The sequence below is a fragment of the Phalacrocorax carbo genome, chromosome 6 (assembly GCF_963921805.1).
Source record: "Phalacrocorax carbo chromosome 6, bPhaCar2.1, whole genome shotgun sequence".
Classification (NCBI taxonomy): Eukaryota; Metazoa; Chordata; class Aves; order Suliformes; family Phalacrocoracidae; genus Phalacrocorax; species Phalacrocorax carbo.
In genome coordinates this window covers 60,155,294-60,172,472 of record NC_087518.1, presented here as the reverse complement: position 1 = coordinate 60,172,472, position 17,179 = coordinate 60,155,294, and the positions used below count along the sequence as shown (strand labels likewise).

Below are 17,179 nucleotides of genomic sequence, written 5' to 3'. Positions count from 1 at the left end.
AACGTGGTTTACGAGGGCGATTTTGAAGTGCCCTAAGTAGATGTCATTTCATTGGAGATACAGATCCGTACCAGTAGATATAAACTGAGGTTCTATGCTGGCGCTGCAGTTTGCCCATACGAGAGAGCTGTAATTCTGGGAACTTGAAGATGTCATTCCGAATCTTCCCCAGGGGGAAAAAATGCCAGCTAATAAACGTTAAGTCAAAAAGCAGTCTTGAGATTGAGAGCTGGTAGAAAATTACTGACTTTGTCCATCCTGAATGGTCATAAAAAATTTATGAAGTAGAAATGGAGGAGGGTACAGTTTTAAATACCATTGCTCAAAATAGCATATGCAACACTTTAAAAAAAAATATATGGGAAATTGGATTCTTTCTTCTTGGATGGCTTCATGAATGGTTGCTAGAAGATGACTTTGCTTTTAGTAGTCATGAGGTCTTTTCTTAAACCGATGCCTTAAGTTTGCTTTAGTTAAATATTCTGCTGAACAAAAGGAACGGATCTGAAGCTCTTTGGACCCGAGTTTAACATACGTCCAATGGTTGCCTACAAGTGTGGGCAGGATTGGCCTCGAGGTACTGCCTTCCTGGCCTGTATTTTTAGCGTTGAGTGAGTAATCCTCTTTTGTCACATTAACAATTTAAAAAAGCCAACGGTCAAGCTTCAGCCCGTTTTCATTCACATATGTCAAAATTAACTATGATGTGTTATAAGTATTGAATTTTTAACAACTGAAAAAAAAAATCATTTCTTCCTAACAGCTGGAAATATTTCACAGGCTTTTTTATTTATTTTAGCACATCTGAAATCCCCCAGTTCCGACTGCCGTATGATGTAGTGAATTTTGAAGCTGAGCTTATGAAGGATCTTGGAGTGAAGGTAATGAAAAATATATCCTGCCTACGTATAGCTCAAAGAAAAGGGAAGAAGAACTGTGCCATAGATTAACAGCAAAATGTCATGCACGTTACTAAAGAACAATTAAAAGCTACACTAGGCAGAGGCAGGAAGATGCTTCCTCTTGCTCAGGGCATTTGTCTGTCTCCTGTCTGAATGCCACTAGTTTGGAAAAGGGCAATCAATAGTTCTCATCTGGCATGCCTGCATGTGATTAATTGTCTGTAAGAAACAAATTCCTAAATTGCTTTAGGGGTTCAATGTAGCTATTGGAATGATTTGATTTTTTTAATCGAGTTTTTTTCATGCAAGTTTGGCACTACTTAAAGCGTTCATATTCGATACTTCTCCTTTCTTTCTCTCTCCCTGACTTTTTTCCTAATGGTTTATAATACAGTCTTGCATCCCAGTTAATTTTATAATAAAATGCATCCAATTATACAAAGTGTTAACATGATCATCTATTATAAACAATAACAGTCATTCAACTTCTTGGAAAGCAATAGTTATGCATTATTCTGTTAAACAAATGTGTGTTGTTTATAGATAATGGGAACATTGCTTTATTGTTAATTTAGGGCTTGAGCTGAAGTATTTACAACTGCTGCACATTTTAATAGAAGTTACAAACGTAGAATGTATCGCTGGATCAAGTTTTTGAGTACCAGGAGGGATAATATATTTTTAACATGAAACTAAAGCATTTGGTGAAGCAAGAAATTCTTCGTGGAATCTTCTGCGTTGGTTCATATCATAAAAGCAGTAGCCTGTTGTCACAAGACCCAAGTGAGAACCTCATCCTGCTGGGGTTTTATTAAAATGCTGGTAAGATGTAAGATAAGGCTTGAAATGCTACAGGTCTATTTTTATTACTCTAAAGATCCTTTGCAAGCCTTGAAGAGCCTGGCAGAATGGAGGTTGAGTTAGGGATGGGGCTCAAAACCGAGCACCGAGACGATTTTAGGCAAAATAGCTGGGCTTAGGCTCCTGGGAACCCCTCTGCAAAACTCAGTTCCCCAGGGCTGTGACGAGGCCTCCAGAATGGACTGATCGAGCCACCATGTCAACCTGACCTGCAAGGCCTCTGCGGTTTTGAAGCGCGGCAGAGAATCTCAATGTAAATTTGCTTCCAAGCTCTGCCATTGGTTTGCAATTGACCCTTTGGCAACCTGGTTAACTAAGTACCTTAGCTTTGTACCTCTGTAAGCTGGAAATGTTTTCTGGTGTTTACTTAAAGCATTTCAAGAGTGTGGTCAAAGGCGCCGTATTGTGTAAATGCTCGGTACCGCTGTTTATTCAAGTAATTCTACTGAAATTAGTAAGAATTAGTCAGCTGAATGAGGATTACCGAGCTAGGCCCTAGGAGTATTATGAATCCCCACATAAAATAGTATTGCCGTTTAAATTCCTTCATTAGGTTTTCATAACATATGTACACAATGGGATAAAAAAAAAAATAAATGTAATGACGATTTATGGAATGCATTTTGTTGCCGGTGAGGATGTAGCCTGTATTCTTGAAAGGATTACATGGCTTTGGCACCTCTGATAAAATTTATACTAAATCTCCAAAGACAAAAAAAAAGTTGGTGTTTTAAGTGTTGTACGCTGTGTTTTGCATCTGCCCATTTTTTTTCACCAATAGAAAAAGTATATGAAGCGGAATATAGGCAGCTTCAATAACAAGATACACAATGACACGAAGAGGAAGCTGTTAAGGTTACAGTGTGTCGTGCTTACGCTTGGCATTTTGTACAGTGAATACACAAGCGACAGAACAAAAACTGGGGTAAAACATTCAAGTTCAGAGAGTCTAAAGTACAGAGATAAAACCACGCATACCCGGTTCAAGAAGTACAAAATCTCAGAAGAGGAATGACACGTGCTTTACGCGCTCAAAAGCCTCGGGGTCGGGAGAGAGGCGCAAAAGGTGCGCGTGTCTTCAATTGCATGACCTCTACGCGGGAGAGCGCCGTACTTGGTTTGCTGAACACGCAGCCAACGCTCTTCCCCGTCTCGCTCTTACAACAGCCGCAGTCCTGACCCTCTGCAGTGGCCGCTCAGAGCGGGACTGCCGCTGGGACGTTACCCTACAACCGTTCTTCAGCTTTTGCTTCTGGAAGTGACTGGCAGTTGAACTGAAACAAGGGTCGTTTATAGGTGCGTTTTTTATTCCCGTGACATTTCTTTCAATAAGTGAACACCAGGCGCTGCACTCTGGGCGTTGTTGCCTGTCTAAATTAGAATTAAGCAATCGCAAGTTTAAATCAAAACCGATCTCATTCATGGTTTTGAAAACCTTTGCCAGTTTACCGTGCAGAATGCTCTGCTTCATTACGAATAAGTCGGGCGTGCTGTAATTTGCGCGCGGCATTCTCCAGGCTTGCTGCCGTCTCCGGCCCGGACTTTTGCAGGCAGGTTTTCTGAATCCACAGGAACGCCGTTGGCTTCACTGAGGGGTTTTGACTTAAAGGTGTTCTAGCGAGTGGTCTCAGTGCAAAATTCAGGCTGTGAGCTTTGAGGGTGCGGCACAAAGCGGTACCCTCCTTCCTTCGGGGCTGGCGCTGCATTCTGCGCAGCTGGAGGCCTACCAAGTGCCTGATACTCTGCGGGGAAACGGGGCTTGGTTTTTCTGCTCAGAAGCCCTGTTAATACAGAATAGCATCCTGTCTCTTATTTTCTTTATTTCTCTGTAAGAGGCTCATCCTTTCGCTAATTTTTCTGCAATATCCTAAACTCCTTGGGTTTTGATTGGTGTGCTGGGTGGTCGTTCCGTTTAGCGCATGTTCCCTAAAAGAGCTTCTTGCTTCCACATCATGTTTCTTAAGTTCTGATTTTCACGTGGGAAAACAATCTTTTGTAGACAGCACTGAATACAGCAGTTTACTGGCAGAAGAAAACTGCCGTTTTCAGCTTTACTTCGGTATTGTGTTCTGTAGAGAGGCTTTGTTTGCTGTTTTAGCTTGCTTTAACTCTTTTAGCTTATGGGAGAAATGATGCTAGTCTGTGACGGCCCCATGTGAGGATGATCTGAAGGTACACTTTACCCATATCTAGTTTGGGCCACTTGCTTAAATCAGAGCCAGCCTGGCCTTTGAAGTGTGTCTTGTGGGGGGGAAAAGAATATTTGCTTTGTTTGTTCACTAGAAGATCTTGTGAGATATCTGTATGCAGGACACAGTAGAAATTATTTTCACATTATTGCATTAAAAGCAAGTAATCTTTAATTCTTTCAGATAATTTTTGGTAAAGGCCTTGCAATGGATGGCATGACACTCCGTACCCTGAAAGAAGATGGCTATGAAGCAGTCTTTATTGGAATAGGTAAGAAGAGCTCACTGCCTTGTGTTTTGTCGTCTTGAAATTGGATGCCTGTCTAAGAATAAATTGGGACTTGTGTCTGTGTTAATAGCAGGATGTGAGACAGCTTCAGTTTGATGCATTTTGAAAGTAGGGAATATAAGGAAAATTTAAAAACCAGGAAGCTGAAGCTAGCTGTCTTAAGACAGTTATTTGTTAAAATTTTCACATTTATATGATAGATTTTTAAGTAAGATGAGAATGTGGCTGAACGGATTGATTTATTGTTTGTTTACATAATTAAAAAATAGATTAACTAAAAACTTCCTTGTGGTTAATTGCCATATTGGCCTAGAGCGATACACAAGTTCAGTTTTCAGGTTTTGTGAACAGCTTACTATACACATGTGATTACACGTGTAAGCCAGTGATACCCTGCTGGCTGCTTCTTTTCTTTCCTCCGTATAAAACCTGTAACATCCTTCAGATAGGCTGTAGTGAAATGCGATTACGGGACGGGTTAACAAAATAAGCTGACTTTGACTTATACTAAAACTGGCATCATAGGTCTGCCTTTTCTCGTATGTTGAAGTCATCCTGCACCTGCCTGCTATCTGAGTCATTGCTTCTTTTTAACATTAGATTAGAATTGTTATCCATTTACAAGTATTTTGAAGTACAGCTGGACCCATCGCTACCATATGATAGGCATGTTGAACAGGCATCGCCTACAGTTGGTATGAGGCTTAATGCTCTTTATTGATCTAGACGTTGCCTAAGTGAACATAATAGGAAACAAGTTGTCCAACTGTTCCTCCTTCCTATTATTGATTACAGAGATGTAATTCTTAGTACAGCGACAACTGTTGTTTACCATCTGGGTACGCTGTATAATAAGCTTTGCAGGTCTATTCTGTCATGTGATTATAATACAGAGGGTTGTGATTTATATAATCCTAAATCCGCACGTTGTTAGGGACCTTCCATGTGTTGGAATTTCTGATGTGTCGTATTTCGATGTAATTGTCTACAAGGCGGTGGTCCAGCTTATCTCCTTTACTGCTTTAATCTGTGTCTTTCAAACTGCTTTGTGAAATCTCACCAATGAGGAATGAATTTGTAAATAAACGTTAGCTGTCTGAGGGTCTAGCATTTTGGAAAAAAATTATCAGTCATTTTTGGAATATCGGCATGATTCCCCTGCATTTCTGACTCATATATTTAAAATAACAGTTTAGCTGAAAGTTAGTAAAAACGACCACCGAACACTTAACACATAGGATTGGAATGTTTTATGTGTGTGGGTTTATTTTCTGACCTTATTAAGTTATCCTAATATAAAAGACTTTTGGTTAGAAATCTATATGGACAGCATCGTGCCATACAGATGCTAGGGAAAGGGACACAGCCAGAATTTTAATAAACAAGAGAAGGCATCTGAAGCGTAATTCTCCTGTAACCCACGTGTTCACTGACTGTATTAGGAAACAGAGGGTATAAATGCTAATGAAGGATTATGTGTTCCTACAAAGTTTTGTTACTGGAAGCTACCTTGCATTCATGATGAAGTTGGTCCCCCTCGGTACCCCCACGTCTGCTATCATCTCCCTTTTACAGTACTGGGTCAGACACTGGACAGTAATGTGGCCTGGCATACTGGTAGGGAAAGGTGGAGGGCAAACCGAGGGGTCACAGCGTTCCAGGCTAGCTATATGACTGCAATAGAGCATTTATAAACTCTCAACAACAGCAGTTTTTCCACAACGACTCTGTACTGTATTTCTTTTTGTGTTCTTTGCCTACTGAGCAAACACGTTTGATGAAATGTCACATTTGAACATTACCCTGAGTCATGGCAGTAAAATAATTAGAGTGTACTCTGGTAGAAGATATTGTTTTTTAAGTTTGCTTCTGAATGAATCTGTACCTTGATGGAAAATAAACATGGCAGTTTTCAATTTTCCCTATTAGTGGAAGGAAAGAAAAGTGAATGGGTGTGTAAAAGAAGAAGTCGTCCCTGATGGGATGAGGGAGTACACTGTGGGGAGTACACGTTTTCATAGCAATGTGCTTTTTGAAGGGCACATTTAGTCTTGTAAATTAGGCAGAACTCAAGAATTCATCGGTCAGGATTCTACAAGGGTCCACGTGGCTCATGAAATGGAAGAGCACTTGTGAATAGCCAGCTATGTGGGGGCAGGTGGAGGTGCAAGGAGAGCTTTGAAAGGTCTTTTCCACACAGCTATGCATCAGGGAAAATCTATTGCTCTGTGGGAATGTCGCATGAGGTAGGGCAAGTACATCCTTCCGCTGGGTCTCCGGAAGGTAAAGCATAGGTGACCGAGGTTGGATCGCTTCTAGCAAGTGACCGTGTTGAAGGAAACTGAATAGCAAAGGCTTTTTGTGAGAGCTATTTGGTAAGGTACTAGCTCTGTGTCAGACCTGAAGGGTAAAGAACTCCTAAGAAGTTCCCAAAAGGATACAGGTTAACAGCCTTACGCTAGAATAAATAATAATAAAGATGCTTACCTTCAAGTCTTCGCTTACTGAGGCATCGAGACTGTGATGGTTTATCTTGTGATAAAGACTCTTCAGCAACTAGGTCTGGTGCGTTTAGGTCACCGTCTAAAGCTCAGAAACACACCTTGTACTAGACCTGAAAACGAACAGGTGACCGGTACGTGTCACCAGCCTTTGGCAGTGTCTGGGGTCTCACTTTGGGTCACACCTTACCTCCGCCCTGTTTTATTTTGCACCGTCTTATCTTTCCCGGTTAGGCCGTGGCTGTGTGTATGACATAGAGACTGCTGTGGAATTTGGGCTCGCAAATATGTTGAACTAGCAAAGACTAGCTCTGAGGGAAAGCTTCCATGGTTACCTGGATATAAGTGGTAAAGAAGGGGACCGATCTGGGCAGCGGCACGCTGGAAGCCAACGCTGCCCTCTGATAGCAGAGCCTCGGAACAAATGGTGGGTGAACCTCAGTCCCAGGGTTGCCTGTTACCGTTTTTGCTTTTGGTTGTTCTTCCCTTCAGTCTCCTGGTTGAGAGAACGCCTTATCTGAACTGTATGTCATCCGACTAGTTCTTAATGCTGAACTTGTGTTGTTTCTAGAGGATCAATATGTGAATTGCCTCTCCCCTGTCCATCGTTTACTCTCGTGTCCTCTCAGCTTCCTCCCTACAAAGATGCACATTTTGCAACATCTGGCAGCAGATGTTATCTTGTGTTTTGCACGCGGGGACCTAAGAGATAGACCGTTCTTCTGTTTTCCTCCAGCGGCCCTGATGTCAGATGACAGCTAACATTAAAGAGTAGTCCATGAGTCTCAGTTTCTTACATCAAAAGTAATGATGGACAGTAACACACGCGGGAATTTCTTCACAGGACTAAAAGGCAGCAGCCAAACAAAGGGAGGAGCAACCTGCTAAGTGTATTCTGGGAGTCTCTGCTGTATTTCTTAGTCCTCTTTCCGTTGTCCTTCTAAACTTATTCAGTCTTATTTCAAAGGGCAATTAAAAATGCTGATTAAGAATTAGAGATGTAAAATTGCAGTCCTTAAAATTTTCCTTTTAAAATTCCGTTTATCTTCCAGTTACAAGTCTTACGGTTTTATTTTATTATTCACAAACGTTAACGAATAGGAATTAGGTCTCCCAGTTGAACTTTCAGAGTTTTAAAGCTGACCTCTTAAGCTATGCATAGAAAAAAGAATCCTTTCCAGATTTCATAGGTTACACTCAACATGCTCTACCTAGAATCAGCTCTGCTTTTTGATTAGAAATGTTTGTGAAGAATTTGTCATTAAGCTGACAAATCAGTGTGAAAATTTTGCTACTTTAAAAAAAAAAAAAAAAGAAAAAAAAGAGTCTTGCATCAGTTGCTGCCTTCTGTAAACACCGTCGAGACTCAGGGCAACAGAGGGTCCGCATGCGGAGAGCAAAAGGAGAGATCAATGACGGGGTGAGGGGCCAGAGGAGAGAGCACATGGTCCTCAGGGGCAGCAAAGTAAGGCAGCGAAGGGTATCTTAGGGAGAAGAGAGGAGCCTGAATGCTTTGCCACACTGCCTCTCTCGGTTGATTTTCAGGGTAGGACACTTAGGGTTTTTACAAAAGCTGCCTGCGTGTGTGTGTCTCGCTTGGCTATCGGAGCAAACGCAGAAATACTGGGCTTTTGTTACTCTTCCTTCTTGAAGTTCAGCTACATTCTTTGGGAAAACCGGAGTCTGTGGTTCTGGTTTTTTAAGACTCCACAAAGCAGTGTGTATTCTTTTTGGAAGAGAAAGTACAAAACAATTTTTTTTTTTGCACCTATTTAATTGAATGAAAATAAGTAACCTCAATATTGAAAGTATTTACGGACATGTTTCATGTGAGGTTCAAACAAATATATAGAAAGGCTGCCAGCAGAAACACATTTCCGACAGACTTGTACACAAACCTCTATCCTTAATATTATAATCTATATACTGATTTTATATATATCTGAAATGTTTTCTCATAACATACGGATTTTATATAACATTTACATTCTCTTTATATAAAGATCAGCTAAAAACGTATCTTCAAAGGTTGTTTTATTTGGTAAAAGTATTTAAAAAAATCTCAGGCCCCCATTCCCAGACAGAGCTTAGACACGTCAGTGTCCATAGGCTTAAACATGCAGCACTAACTAACTTTCTAGTTTAACTTCTCATTATAGGGCAAATGGAGCTAGCGATGCAGCTTTCTCGTTTCTTCCTCCATCTTGTGATGTTGAATTACTGTAAAGTCAGTTTTCTCGTATTAGGGTATTCAGAGGTTCTGTTAAATACTGTGAAATGGTAGATGAGCGCACAGAGTCAATCCAAGCAGATTGTTGCTTGGATGTGTCCTAAATGGTGTATCCTGCTTGCGAGGCTTAAAACCGTACATTAAAAAAAAAAAGAAAAAAAAAAAAAAAGAAAAAAAAAGAAATCCCTTGTGGAAAGAACCTTTGTGATAATTGCAGTCATTCATCGTTAATTAACATAGCATTCAAACAATAATATAATCAGATGATTCCATTGATTGGAATGAAATTACACACCAAAAAAAAGAAATTAAAGGTCCGAGCATTGATGTACCTTGTTTTTAAAAAAACCCCTGTGAGATTGATTTACTGTCTCTTCCCCAAAAAGTAAGTAATCTCCTCATGCCTGTTATTATCTTCTGATTAACTATGCAGTGCCACCTGGTGTGCAGATGGGAAGAATATTACACATCAAGAGCTCTGTTCACACCCACCCACACAGATATAAACCTACGTGGCAAAAAGTGAACAGATGTTCATTTTGCTTGTGCTATAGGAAAAAATTGTGCATCGTACTCCTGATTCATAAACTAAATTTGGAGGACATGAAATCTGCATATGGGGCCCGTAGGCCCATGGCCAGCACAGACATTTAGGGAGGAAATATGTCATATTTAAAAGAGTTCTCATTTCAGGTTGTGAAGAGACTTTTATTTGTTTGCTTCTCTAGTTTTGTTCTACCTTGTATTTCCGAGTTCTCTTTTTCTCTTCACTAGCTGTTTCGCTTATCACCTCCAAAGGGAAAAATTTAGAGGCAGAGTCATTTGAAAACATATCCAGGATTTCTCTGTTGGTTGGTTGTTTTTCAGAATTGTTTTCTGTTTCATGGCATTTAAGATGTTCCTTAAAATTATGCTTTTAGGCCTCGTTGCGAAGACCTGTTTGGCTCCGCAGTAATGTAGCAAGTCATGTAAAATATAACGCATCTTGGTTAAAGATAGAACTGTGGTACAAGTGTTGCGCAGCCTTAGGCTCTTAGGATCTTCAGCTCTCTTTTTGGAGGTCTTCTGGTGGTGTTTTGTATTATTTTGTAACTTCGTATGTGGTTTGACACTTCATAGATGATACAGATTTTGCTGCAAGGAAGCGGAAGCCTAAAGACCAGATAAAACACAACAAGCAGGGGAGAAAAGTAATATGTTGGAAGGTAGTGCGGGAAAGAATGATGTTGGGAACATGATCGGCTAGATACCTAAAATAAATCTGTGTCTAGCTCAGTTTCTGCGTTGGTTGTATTGACATTTGTAGACAAGGGTTGTCGCCGTCTTAGAATCTTGCAAAGGTGGTGCAAAACACAACCCAGGATTTTAAATGGGGACAAGAGTGGACTTTCAGGCATCAGCAGAAGCCAATACAGGGTGCAGAGCCAGGGAAAACCCTTGGACTTATATTTTATTGTGACGAATCAAAACACTCCATTTAGCTGTGAAAAGCTGCGAGACTGGTGTTAGATATCATGTGAATGAAGTCATCGAGATGAGTCAGGAAGGTAGAGAGTGCTTTGAACAGTCTGAAGAGCCACAGTGACAAAGAGCAGTGGCAGGATTTAGATAACACCCATTCAAAATATTTCACAGTTGCCTCAGAGTAACCGGAATAATTTAAAAAAGAAATTAAAAAATATTTTTTTTAAAAAATAAAGATCCATGAGAAGGCTAGTGATAGATGCATTTGCAATATAGTACAGAACAGGATCAAAACTACACATTGAACTGCAACTGCATGAAAAGAAGTCCCAAAGAAGAAGGTCTACACAATGTGGTGCAGTGAAGGATAGGACTTCTTCACAGCCTGTAGTCTGGAGAGCCTTAGCTCATGGCTCACAGCTTGGAGAATGAACGCATCCTTCTATGACATCATGTTTGTTGAGTTTTTCATGTCTCGTGTGCAATTATAAACAAATTGCACCATAAATTGGTTCTAATACAAAACTCATTAGTCTTCAGTATTCATGTTACTGTCGTCTTCTGCGAGTCTTTAATCTAAAGGCATATTGTTATTAAAAAAAAAAAACCAAAAGGAAAATGGTTATATTCAAAAAGGAACTCCATGAAAGAACCCGTTCTTCCATGCGTATAGCAGATGTTTGAACCTGCTTTTATTTCCAGTGCAGCATCTTTCCTGGAGACCAACAAGGTACGCACGTCCAAGAATTTTTATGCTGGAGGTATCATCTTCTACTGTTGGCATTTGTTGTAAGCTGCTCTTCCAGTTCTGCAGCCCTCGCTGCTGCTCTGGATGTTGGTGGAACACTCCTAGCACGCATCGGAAGCAGTAGGCAGTTGAAAGCTTTTAGGGCTCACATGCACAAAACATCTATTATTAATAGTCTTAGGACACTTTCAAAAAAATACTAGTAATCTGCCCTTGGGCACCCTTAAGTTGCAAATTACACAGATTTTTATGCTCTTATTTACTTATCTTTCCTACCAAAAAACTACTTAGCATAACAATCTCTACTGCGTATGTTTTACAAAACACTCTCCTGCCTCTTTCTAAGATGCTGGACAGTTTCCCTGAAGAAATGCTCACCTCAGTGTAATGACAAAATCAGTTTGATTCATATGTGTCCTGGTTTCAGCTGGGATAGAGTTAAATTTCTTTGTAGTAGCCAGTATGGGGCTACGTTTTGGATTTTTGCTGGAAACAGCGGTGATAATGTGGAGATGTTTCAGTTGTGGCTAAGTAGCGCTTACACTGGTCAAGGCCTTTTTCAGCTCCCCGTGCTCTGCCGGGGGCACAAGGGGTCGGGAGGGGACGTGGCCGCGACAGCTGACCCCAACTGACCCACAGGATATCCCGTACCATATGGCATCATGCCCAGTATATAAAGCTGGGGGACGAAGGAGGAAGGGGGGACGTTGGGAGCGATGGCGTTTGTCTTCCCAGGTCACCGTTCGGGCTCCATCACGGCTGCTCTCCTGGGGATGGCTGAGCCCCTGCCTGCCCGTGGGAAGGAGTGGATGAATTCCTTGCTTTGCTTTGCTTCCGCCCGCAGCTTTTGCTTTACCTGTTAAACTGTCTCTATCTCAACCCAAGAGTTGCCTCACTTTTACTCTTCCGATTCTCTCCCCCGTCCCACCAGGGGGGAGGGAGCGAGCGGCTGCGTGGGGCTGGGTTGCTGACCGGGGCTAAACCACGACAATATGCTTTTAAGAGTAGCTAAATTTTTAAATATCTTAGCAGATTAATTAATCGAACATTATTTAGCACTTTTCGGGAGTTTATTCAAGCATTTATTTTTAAGCATTTTGATGTTTGAGAAGTACATAAGGAAATATTGAACAACGTGGTGATGCTAGATCCTGCATTTTCATATTCTGACGTTACACGCTTTGGTGCTTTACGCCTAAAGTAAAGAGCTTTGCTTGCTTACCTGTTGTTTCCGAAGGTGCACTCCACGAGTCAGTCAGTTTTATCTGTTAGATGTACAAGTATTAATTATGCTGCCATTTTTTGACTTCCACGTTAATCTTCAGACACAGAATGAGCAGCCGTCGAAAATACAGCTGGCAAGTTGGTGCATATCCATGTGGTTTAGCTGAGCTCTCTTTCCTTGTAAGGAGAGTGCTTGGGGTCCAGTATGGAGTTAATGCAATCAGATGCGCTTTGAAACGTTGTTCTACCTAATACTATAGGAGGGTTGACACAATACAAAATTTAATACAATACAATTTAATTTTTTACAATAGATTTATATTTTTACAATAGATTTATATTTATATTTATATTTATATTTATATTTATATTTATATTTATATTTATATTTATATTTATATTTATATTTATATTTATTTAATATAGATATTTATTATATATAATATGTTTATATTTTTATATTTTTACAATAATTACAATTTTTACAATAATTACCATTTAATACAATACAATCGGTGTAGAAATTCCTTGCTTCATCTTCCTTACAAAGGAGAAAAGGCTGCTTAAAGACCTAGGCTTGTTGCATTTGATTTTTTTATTTTTAAAGACTGTACAGAAGTAGGAAGCATATCAAAATCTCACTTGTTTAGTGCCAATTATTGGTGAGAAGATGGCAAGCACTTTTCGTGGTAATGAATAAAGTTTTAAGCAGTCTTCTTGTACACATTTATGTCTCATAAATATAATGTTTCTGAACTCATATTCCTGTCACTGCCCACTCAACAAGGGGTGTATCTGCTTGTTGAGTTGCATTGACAAGTAAAGACAAATCCTGGAGTTGTGTGGTGGATTTGTAGTACTTGTTGAAGCACTTTTAGAGATTGCTTTTGGAAATCTTCTTGCTTTGCCACTTGTCTCCTTAGGGAGAGTGGTCCCTAGGAGGTCACCGCTGGGCACGGGCAGGGCTCAAGGCTTCCGTCCGACCCGGTGGTTGTCCTGTGCTTCTCAGTCATCTGCTCCCCTTTTCATCATTGCTTGGTAGCCAGGCCTTTGCTGACCTAGGTACACTTTGGTGTAACGAAGGGCAGTTCCCTCATTTCAGAGGAAAATCCTGACACCGGGGTGTGCTTGGGGGCCAGTTTTGGTCCTTCATATAACTAGCTTGGGGCACGCTCGTTAGTGATTCTGTTTGTCTGGGTGGGATTCACAGTGTGAGGGCCTTCTGAGACCTGTAGCCTTCCTTGCCTGTGGCCTGTGCCCAAGGGAATCCCTCAGTCCTTCCTTCAGGCTCAACACGTTAATCGAAAAGCTTTCCTATTCCAGTAGTATTTGTCATTTTCTTATCCCATACAAATAGCTTCTACCATCATGGGAAGGCGCGTCCACTGCCTTCCAGATCTCTTTAGTTTTGAGGGGATGGTAGTTTTTAAAGTCAACAAATATCTGAGAAGGAAATTTTGCAAGTAATCTTTAACTAAGCTATGCAAATATTTTTGCTGCTGTGTCTTAAATGTTGAGTGGGTAGAGATTATCCAGGCTTTTGAACCACTTGTCATGGTCACGATACTTGGAAATTGCTCTTCACTGTTCTAATCTATACTTTTTGGAGATGCCAGTCATATGGCTGCTTGAAATTAAAAGACACCATGAAAATACGTATGTTAATGATTACTATTAGTGTGTATATAATTAGGATAGAGCACGTAAATATTATAGTATGTATCCCATGGCAAGTCTCTTAAAAGAAAGTTGAACGCATATGCAAGTATTTCTCTGAGTTTGTGTAGCATACTGGTATGTCCTGTAGGCGTGAGGTCAATCTTGACGTTCCTTGTGCATAAAGTCACGCAGATAGTTTTCTGTGCACGTTTTGTAGCGCCAAACAGTCTTCAAAATCCGTCACTCTCTTGGTGATGCCACAAGGTGTGGGGTATAGACAGTAATTAAGATGCACTGTTTGTGCTATTACTGCTTTCAGTGTATTAATGCTAAGTTTACTGTAAATTGTCTTTATAAAACAATGTTTACAAGATTAGAAGACAGAAATAAGCACACTAAGTACTCAGAGCGTTTGGATAATGCTAATACAAATTACGTGTTTACCTAACAAAGGAAAATATTTTCCAAACATCGCCCTTGACAGTGTTTTCTTTCACAGGAAATCCTTTGGCTATTGTTCATTCGTTTGTGCTAAAAATGTAGTAAGCTGAGCATGAACCGTTAGAGGAAGCGAAAATGCATTCAGCAGCTAGGATGATGATTCAACATTCCCTCTAATGGTCTTTGGTGATTAGTTTCATAGGAAGAAAAAAAAAAAGAATAATGAGAATTTAAAGATCAACAGGTTTCAGCCAATTAATCTTTAATGTTAATACTGCAATTGTGTTGAAATAGCTTACCGAGGAGGAACTTGTGGTGTATTGCTACCTTTCTAAGAATTGCCAAGGTTTTGTTTGTTATTGTTTCATTGATGTCACGGAACATGGTATAACTCACTGCCGATTTCTTAGGGTTCTTTTTGTTAGAAATAATTCTTTGTTGGTTTGTGACTAATGACAATAGATGGTTGTTTATTTGAGTGAGGTGCCTATTTTTCAATATATTCTAGAAGTTTAGTAGATAATGACATTTCAGTACCTGGTTGTTACTTAAATTGAGATGACATCATTAACCATTATCAAAGACCATTTCTCAATAGTACAATATTTGTAGCTTTTTCTCTAATATATTGGATTATTATTTTTTTTTTAATTAGAACGAAACATCTCTTCTAAAAGAAACATTCTAATTATATAGTTAGTCTATTGTTTAATAGTTAGACATTGAAAATATCACCGTTCTTTATTTCAATATGCAGGTGACTTAGACATGATTGCTTTTCTGTTCACTGGGAAACGCAGAACACGGGCTTGGTGCTGCTCTTATGGCCCAACACAAATCCTGTGTAGATGAAGAATGATGGCTAAATTTTTATCTGGGAGAAGATTTCTTAACCTTTACAAAGTTAGATAAGGGTTGCTTCAAAACCCCCATAAAATGCTCCCAGAAGGATTTTACATACTTGGGTGACCAAATAGCAGCTGTTTACATTTTTATGTTGTTTATGGTTCCCGAGTGTGATATTCTGCAACTGTGCTGTAGAAGAAACCTTCTTGGTGGCTAAGGAAAAAGGGCAAGTCCGGAACGCGAAGCATTGTGGTGCCTATTCTGAATAGATTTGAGGCAGTTTTAATTATTTGATCGTCCCCCGGGTGAGGGGGCTTATCCGCCTCGCGCTCCGTGCAGAGCTCGGAGGCCCCGGTGGGCCTCCTTTGTGCACAGCTTTTTCTGGAAAGCTCAATAAAATGAACTAAAGGAAGTTTTGAAACCTTAGCACTTTTAAAATCATACATACATAAGACTCTTAATACACCCTCTACGTTGGCAAGTCGGTTCCTTATTTTTCAAATGGAAATATGGGCCCTTGCATGTGCTGAATGTGCCCTTTATCGTATCGAAGCATAGAAAATCAATGTTGTAGCTCAGTCGCTTCTGTAGACCTGGCCATGCTTGCAAGAATGGAATGTGTTTAATCCACCTTGTAGAGTGAATAGTCATAGATACAAGTGTGGTATTCAGTGTTCATTCAGAAAACTATAGAATATGCAAACAAATTGTGTAGTTAGAGGAGAGCTGAGTGAATTGCAGCCGTGGCAAGAGATGGGAGTTGATTTTAACTGGAAGCCACGTTCATTGCCTTTAATTTTTCACTCGGTTAATAACAAAAATATGACTCATGCGCCACAGGATGACTGGAGGGAAGCAGTGCGGTGTGATGCTCTGCTGAGAGTGAGACTTGGGCTCTGGCCATCGGCCTCCTGGCTGACTCTTCATTCTCCTCTACTGTCATATCTCACATGGGAGTAGTGAGACTTAGCACTGAAAGGGCTGCAGAAGTGCTGTGGAGAAGCTAGGCTGGGTTCTTGCTGGCTAACATTCAGGCTGTTTCTTGGAGCGAAGAAATCTTCATTCCTAACCACTTGCAATTCGTGCTGCTTCCCCAAATTTCGTTTCTACTCCAGTATTTTGAAACAGACGTGAAATGACCAAAGTAGCAAACTAAATCATGCAAATTTTATTTTGCTTTACTGGCCTGCATCCGGCAATTTCTCACCGACCACAAGGAAGTTGGAATTTTTTGTTGGATAACTTCTTACTTGCGTTGTACCATTTTCTTTAAATGTTCCCCTGTAGGACTTTGCTGTTAAAGATGTATTGCGTCCTACGTACTGTTTTCTGAAATGAAATTTTAATAATTTATCAAAAATGAAACATACCTTGCCTAGTGCCTAATATATATTTATTTCAGCATTTCAGATATGAAAAGATCTAGACCAGAAATAGTTTGCTTACCTGGTTACATTTTACTTACGTGTTGGATTAGGGCTTTGAAGACAATGTGATTGCATTTGCGTTGCCAGTTTGAAGAGCGGCTTGACGTTGTTTCCTTCAGTTCTCGAAGGAAAATATGCCTCTGCTTGTATAACACTCCTAAAACTCCCTGTAGTAAGATCTGCCATGCGGTAGGGGTTTCCATATGTCTAATAAGCATGCGGTAGTATAAGGGTCAGGGACTAACCAGTGAATAAAAGTCCAAACTCAAAATGAGGTGCCTTTCCTGTTTAGCACTGGGCAGTGATAGATACTGATAACGTTTGATTAATGAGCAGCAGCCTTGCAGTGGGTGAAAACATCTGTAAGAAATGATTTATTATTTCAAAGGTATTGGAAG

General features: G+C 40.2%; 1 protein-coding gene across 3 annotated transcripts in view; it reads left to right on the top strand.

Moving 5' to 3' along the window:
• DPYD (dihydropyrimidine dehydrogenase) overlaps positions 1-17,179 on the top strand; it is a 368,439-nt gene that overhangs the window by 125,693 nt on the left and 225,567 nt on the right. For all 3 annotated transcript variants that reach the window (XM_064455561.1, XM_064455562.1, XM_064455564.1), the window contains 2 exons: positions 800-881; positions 4,136-4,223. In XM_064455561.1, the coding sequence (XP_064311631.1) occupies positions 800-881; positions 4,136-4,223 (170 nt within the window). The remainder of the gene's footprint in view (positions 1-799; positions 882-4,135; positions 4,224-17,179) is intronic.